Raw genomic sequence first — 7,883 nt, forward strand, 5'->3', positions numbered from 1 at the left:
TTAAGGTGCGTCGATCTAAAGCTTTAGGTGTGCGTGGTTTGTGTTTTTAAGGTGTTTTGCTTGTGTGCTTAAGGTGCGTGATTTGTGTACTTAAGGTGCGCCATTGTAATGCTTAAGGTGTGTAACCGCACAACTACGCGGGAACCCTTCCCGCACCTAAACCATTCCCTATATATATATATATAGCCATCTCCTACATGAAAACTGTGGACAAATCTGGGATGTTCTATGTGTATGACCGTGATTTTTTTTTTTTATAATGTTTATATACCTAGGGTGCTTTGGTAATATTTGTTTGTGTTTTGAAGGATTAAGTGTTAAAGTTGGTTTCTAATGGGTGTGGAAAGTGAGTATCTTCCTCAAGGGGTGGCTAGAGAGAATTTGGGTAGAGAGGAGTTAAATTAAACACAATTGTATTGAGTGTTTGAGAGTTAACCCAAAGAAAATAGGTTGTTGCATAGAGTAACAAGTATCAAAGAAAGCATTTGATTGAGTAAAGACAATGATAAGTATTTTCATTAAGTTATACTTCTAAACAATTTTAATGGATACCGGGAAGTAATTTCAGCTTGTTGTTGTATAAGTATTTTGTGTCGTGGTAATAAATTGATATTTATATAGACTTGTGCCTTTAAGATTGGATTCAACTGCATTAACAATATAATATCATGGACTAGCTAGATACAAGGACTCCAGTATAATGTCATAGTAAAATTCAGACGAGTTACTTGATTCAGAAAGCATTATTGGAGTTTAGTTTTTGACGTGAAAATATAAAATAAATAATTCCTAAACTTGCTTAGATACCTCAGAGACAGATTAATGGTTATGTCTTTCTCGAGAAATATGCAAGGATAGAGAAGGTAAGTGATATGATTGATAAGGTAATTGAAAACAGAGGGCCCGTGAGGTATTTATAATACCATGGCTTGAGATGATGGTGAGTGATAGCGAGTTTCACCGTTCGAAAATGATGGGTGGTTAGCGTTGCGTCATCGGTGGCTACCTCCCCCAGATACTCGACCACTTCATGATCATCATTTTGTACTTGTACTTGAATGACTCCCTTTTGTCGTAACAGCAAAACATCTTGGTCACGTTGAACAATATCTCTGAGAAACTGCAGATAGTAGTTTACTACCTTTTCACTCTGACCTTGGTCATTCTCGTAACCTTTAAGGCATTTGTACAAGTACTTGGTCATCTCATTGAAAGTGAAGACAGGCAAATGAAGGACCTTCTTGGTGAACACACTACCCTTGATCTTAATCTCTGTAATTGCCATGCCGCTTACCCCTTTAAAGTGCATACCTTTAGAATACATTTCTGTGACACTACTCATTGGGATCCTTTGATTATCAGTCTGCGTGTCCAAATTGTTTGTTTTACTGTCAATGAGGGCTAGCGCTTCGTTGCCATGTTTCCCAACCAATCTTGAGTGGAGGCCATGAAGTATGTCTGTCGTAGCTTCTTGCGTGTGGGTTTTGAGCACAGGACCCAAGATAAGGTCATAAAGAACACTTTTGAGTACTAGATCTGGAGAAGAAGAAGAAGAAGAAGAGGGCTTTTCCCAATTCTCCTCTAACACAACCTTCTTGAAGAAAGAACTACTGTCGATTAGTTTTTTGAGCACAAGCAGTGGAATTTGGTTGCCAGGAAACACTGCGGACTTAGTGAACCTATTTTTCCTTGTTTCAATGTCTTTATGATCGCTGCCAAATAGGATATCAAGGTCAGGGCCAGAGAGTCCACTAAGGTCTTTAAGTTGATTCACTCCTAATCCAAGAAATACAAACATTTGCAGTAGGAATAAGCAGCCATGATTTATCATCATATATATAAACCTGCTTTCTCGCATCTCATCAATATTTGGCCCATCATAAACACTTTTTGCTTCTTTTACAACCTCTCCAATTTTAATCCTGTAGTAATCCTTTATCATTTTCTCATCTTCCCTCTTTATTTCTTCTGTGGCATTTTGATGGTCACTACTTGTCCCATTCGGATTTCCTTTCCATTCGTCTTGTCCCTCCAGGTCGGGAGGGCTTTCTGACATAATCTGTTCCGGGAGCATTTGAATTCCTTTTATCTTGTTCATGAGATCTGGATCGCGTCTCGTCTGGTCTACAAAATACGTCCAAGCCACTTGGGTTATCGATCCGGCCTCTGCCTCTGGGTTAGCATACAAGGGACCATATGCATAAAATAAGCCACTTTGGAACTCACAAACTGCTTTGTCATCCTTGTGTTTGATGATTCGAGGTCCGGGAAATTGGGAAGTGCCGTGTAACATCATCATATCGGACTTAACGAAATAGATCAGAGCTTACACTTCAAATTAGTCTGCAACCAATTCAAGAGAATTATATTCATTATTTTGGTTGAACATTGATATGCATGCATGCCTGCCAAATTATATATATTAAATTTCCCTTTGAAGCTATTTATTTTTCTCTCAGATCTAAAATATCTTACACCCAATTTTCATATAAAATTTGTCCTCAAACACCTAAAGAAGGCAAAAGGGTCAAATATGTCTATGTACTACTACTGATTATTCATCCAACACCATGAATTAAAATATGGTTCATCTAAGCCCTCAAACTTGTTATTTTGGAGCAAGCAAACACTCTTGACCAATTTGTGACCTGTAATTGCATGCAAAAAGCAAAGCAATGTACCCCAGAAGGCCAGAATACTCAGTACAAATCGTAAACCTTTTTTGGTTCACTAGTACAAAAAAACACATAAAACACTGACGTTTAGCTACCGACGTTCTTGAAAGAACTCAAGAACGGTAGTGTATTCTTAAAAAAAATAGCGTGGTGGCAATTTTGTACATAAGTGAAGAATATTCAAAATTGATATCGGTATGAATTCTATTTGCTGACTAATCTTTACCTCAGTTTCTCATATTTTGTTTACGATCATTGTATCATCTTCCTCAGCCTGAAAATAAATGAATAAGTAAAAAAGAGGAGTTTGACAGAAATTCTCTCATTTTGCTTGCTTTCTTAGGCTCTCCTCAATAGTATGGGATTTTAAGGGGATTTTGCAGGTATGATTAGGAATGAGAAAATAAGAGTGGAGGAAAAAAGAAAAGGAAAAAAAAAGAAAAACAAAACAAAATCAAAAAAAAAAAATTAAAAAAAAATATATTCACGCGCCCGCCTGGCGTGAGGCCTGGAAAGCTTATATGGTGGGCCCACCATAACCTGCAAAATCTCCAAATTGCAGAAGAAAATTTTCATATAAAAAGACAACTTTCCATTTGTTCAAAATCTAAGTTGTGAGTTTGTTTCCTTAATTTTTGTGCCCAAACCCACTATTGGGGAGGGCATTATGGAAAAGACTTTTTCAGGTCAGATCTGTGATTGCTGAAGTAAGGGAATGGTTTCAATCACATTCAATGAGGTAATACAAGGCACGATTTCAAATGAAGTAAACTCTTTCTCTCTCATCCTTTATTTGTTATGCCTATGATTTCTTAATATAGTTGGAACTGGTTTTCCCAATGTGACACTGAGCTTGATCATGTTGCTGTGAATAATTGTGGATTCTGCTTGTCTTACAGAATTTATGCACACTGGTTTTACCAAAGAGGTACCACTCTAGTCTAGAGCTTTATAACTATATATGTCGGAGGATTGAAACCTGAGTTAAATTTAGTTGTTTTTATCCGGAAGAGTTATACGAATATTATGTGAGCAATTTTGAAATAGGATTGAATGAATTCTTATATTTAGGCCATACATAAATTGAGGATGGGGGCAGGTTGTGGAAGCATGGTTTTGGTTTTGCTGTTATTGTATATCCTTTTCACACTAATTGTATGCTAAAATGCTGAATTATCAGTGCTTGAAATCCACTTATTGTGCTAAAGATGGTATTTGGAATTACACAGGTACCGAAATTTTTTTTAAAAAATAGGAATTTTAATTAAAATAAATAATTTTTTAAAAAAAAAAAAAATATAATCATCCGCTAGCTCTAGGAACGGTAGCGGATGATTAGACTTTCCGATCCGCTATCGTTGTATAACGGTGGCGGAAAGTCAACGACATTTAGTGAATCTCTCATCTGTTACTGTTGTACAACGGTGGCGGAATGTCTTTTACAACAGTAGCGGATGTGCAGTTTTGTACTAGTGGTATATCTAATGTATAAGAGTGACAATCAACACTATATATATATATATATATAATATTCAAAGTTACTATAAAAAGCAAGTGAAAATTTCTATACTCATTAATTTCAAAGCTCTTTTTTGAGTTACAATGTAATTTCTGAGGTAAGATGTATTTTATATGTTACAATGAAATTTCTGAGGTAAGATAATGTACTTTATGTGTTACAATGAAATTTCTGAGGTAAGATAATGTACTTTATGTGTTACAATGAAATTTCTGAGGTAAGATAATGTACTTTATGAGTTAGAATAATGTACTTTATGTGTTACAATGAAATTTTTGAGATAAGATAATGTATTTTATGAGTTAGAATAATGTATTTTATGTGTTTTTTGACCATGGTCCACATAGGTCCATGCAATAATGATTGCTCCGAGCGCATGTTAGAATAATGAACATTCTGGGATAAAATAATGTATTTTATGAGTAAGAAAAATGGGCTTTATGTGTTATAATTAGGGGTGGCATTTTGGGCCTCGATTCGGTTTTTTTCGGTTTCGATTTTAGAAAAAATTAAACCATTCGTTGAACATTAGAGTTCGGTTTGGTTTGAAATGGTTCGGTTTCAGTTCAAATTTAATTCAGTTCAGTTTAAGATCCTCAAATTTTAACATTTCCTAATTTTTTTGAACATACTACCAAACAATACATATTCACATTATCATTATCCAAAATCTAAACATTATATAACGAAATAGCAATTCAAAGTTCAAACATATTGCTAAGTACCAATTGTGAGATAAAGAACAATTGCAACAAAAAACAAATTAAAAGTACAAAGTAGAGAACAAGCTATAAAGAAATTAAATAAAAAATTTAAGAGAAATATCAGGGTAATACGAAATGAACAATGGAGCAGGCATAAGGGATTTTGATTTACTTCATTTTTTATTATTATTATTATTATTATTATTATTATTATTATTAATAAAACCAAACGATGTTCAGTTCGGTAGGTTTTTTACTAAACCGTTTGGTTTGGAAACCGAACCATTCGGTTTACAAGAATCCTGAATCGTTGGATTTTTCAGTATATTACCAGTTCAGTTCGGTAATGTCCATCCCTAGTTAGAATAATGAAATTTCTAAGATAAGATAATGTATTTTATGAGTTAGACTTATGTGTTAGAATAACGTATTTTATGAGTTAAGATAATGTATAATGTACTTTATATGTGTTTAATAATGAAATTTCTATATGGCGTTTGGTTGGAGGGAATTACAATTTCATTCCCACTTAATTCTCACTTAATTCAAATGCAACTAAAATCCTTCGTTTGGCTAGAGGGAATTACAATTCCACGGAATTGCAATTCCCCCATTTTCATGGAATTAGAATCTCATGCCCCCCCTAGGATTTTAATTCCATGAATTTTAGGAAGACAAAAAGATAATCCTAAGACAAAATTACCCTCATTTTTTTTTAACCTAATGTATTTTATGAGTTAGAATAATATATTTTATGTGTTTTTGGACCCATGCAATTGTGGAGAAGGAGTAGGTGACAGTGTGTAGAGGGGGAAGATAGGCAAGGAACGGAGAAGAAATGAAATGGAAGAAAGAAAAGGTAAGTAGAAATTTAATTTTTAGGTCAAGTGGCATGTAATGACAAATACTATAATGTGATTAGGTCACATTTTCTAAGAGCATGCACATGAGCACATCTGTGATTTTTTTCACAGATTTTACACAAGTGAAAAACTAGTCTTTGAATTTTAACTGATGTGAAGAGCAATTTTTTGAAATTTATTTTTGTTATTGCAGGAGTATTAAAAAAAAAAAAAAAAAAAAAGAGGAACGCAAGTGAAGCGCACTTCGCGCCCGCTGGGGCGCGTGTTTTTTCTTGTGTTGTCAGAATATGTTTTTTTTTTTTTTTTTCATTTTTTCTTTTTCTCATTTTCTTTTCTTTTTTCTCTTTCCTCTCATGTTCTCTTTCCTAATCACACTTTAAAAAAAAAACTCACTAAATTAAGGGTCTTTCGGAATCCTTCATTTTGAATTTTCTTGCTAGTTTTCATATCAACATCATCATTATTATTGTTGTTGTTGTTGTTGTTGATGTTGTTTAGGTTGTTGTTGTTGTTGTTATCAACTCCAGAACCACCACCACCGCGGCTGCCAACGCCACTATCACTTATTATTATTACTAGTTTTATACGCGCATTGCGCGAATAGGTTAATGCCTAATGTTTATGTTTAAATAAATATTTGAAAGTATATCAATGCAAGATTATATAGGAGAAGTTTATACATTGGTAATTGAATGTCGAATTTTTTTTATTTAAATATCTAACTCAAAGTATATGAATCCAAGATAATATAGAAAATTCATTATAATTATTACTAAAATAAATGTTTGCAACTTTGTAAAATCGATAGTCTAAATATTTGGTCTAAAAATGATAGTCTAAATAAATAGTACTTTTCATTTGAATTTTTTAAGTGTTATTAATTCTCTTTTGAGTAACATTGTCATTGTCTTCATTCTTATTATTTGTTCTCTTTCTTTTCGTTGGTAGTATGTTATTTGCAATTATGTTATTGTTGGTAGCATAGATGACAACGTCATGCAATGAGATTATGATATAGGAGTTATGGACTTTCCTTTAGGTGTTCTGCTTGGGGTTCATTTGGTTCAACCATTATTGTTGAATGAGTTATTGTGGATAAAGAAATCTCTAGTTAAAAAAAAGATTAAATAAATTAATAAAAATTTGAAATTTTAAAATATTATATATTTCAAAAATACTAAAAGGTAGTTTCTCGCTTCAATTTGTTGGGTAATGGGTTATTTGAGTACTTTCATTGTCAACAAATCCCCCAAGTAGTTAATATGATTGGTTTCAAACTATTCTTTTTTATTTTTTTCATGGTATTAAAGAAATACATATGTGTCATTTTTTAGTGTAACTACTAATTTATTTAATTCAATAAGAGTAAAATAGAGTGATTCCGCTTCAATTTGTTGGGTTATTTGAGTACTCTCTTTATCAACCAATCCCCAAGTAGTTAATATAATTAGCTTCAAATTATTTTAATTTTTTTTTCATAGTATTAATAAAATACTTGGTAAATAAATATATAACATTATTTTGTACTATAACTTTGATATTTAATTACAAGATATTGTAAAATAAGATAATGGACAATGTAATGAATATCAACAGATAAATTTGAATGTAAAGAATCTTTGCATGAGAGAAAATAAAGACAATATAACTAATGAAATTATTTCTCTTATTTAATTTCTTGATAATGAATAATTTTTTCAAATAAAGGTATTGTAGACACATAATTTTAAATTAAAGAAATACATATGTATCATTTTTTTGTTGTAGCTATTAATTTATTTATAATTTAATAAGAGTAAATAGAGTGAGGAACTTAATTATGTCAAATTTGATTGAGATGAGGTTTGAACCTAATACCTTTCTTATAGAAATTAATGTGTAAGTTAAAAGTTAACGGAATATTAACGGAGAAGATAATATTTAACGAAAAACTTAACTGATAAACATAAAAGTAAGGTTAAATTTGGTAATCTCTATTAATAATATTAATCTGAATTATCTTAACCATCTATTTGATTAAATAATTCATCTGAACCATCTATTTGATTAAATAATTTGACCGCCATTTTTTCTACCCATTTTAGGCCTAACTCTCTTTGGCTCTTATTAGTATAGTAGATAT

At 32.2% G+C, this 7,883-nt stretch overlaps 1 protein-coding gene across 3 annotated transcripts in view; it reads right to left on the reverse strand.

Annotated features, from left to right (window-relative positions):
• Positions 1–623: 623 nt before the first annotated feature.
• The window catches only part of LOC116002770, a 17,757-nt gene continuing 10,497 nt past the window's right edge, over positions 624–7,883 (reverse strand). The window contains exons 2-4 of one of the 3 annotated variants that reach the window (XM_031242937.1): positions 2,902–2,949; positions 2,227–2,343; positions 624–2,124 (exon numbers count right to left, since the gene is read on the reverse strand). In XM_031242937.1, the coding sequence (XP_031098797.1) occupies positions 827–2,124; positions 2,227–2,299 (1,371 nt within the window). In that variant the 5' untranslated portion in view covers positions 2,300–2,343; positions 2,902–2,949 and the 3' untranslated portion in view covers positions 624–826. Of the gene's footprint in view, positions 2,344–2,901; positions 2,950–7,883 lie in introns of all 3 variants that reach the window. The other 2 variants (XM_031242935.1, XM_031242936.1) reach the window with 2 other exon arrangements.

This window comes from Ipomoea triloba, chromosome 13 (genome assembly GCF_003576645.1).
Source record: "Ipomoea triloba cultivar NCNSP0323 chromosome 13, ASM357664v1".
NCBI classification, from domain to species: Eukaryota; Viridiplantae; Streptophyta; class Magnoliopsida; order Solanales; family Convolvulaceae; genus Ipomoea; species Ipomoea triloba.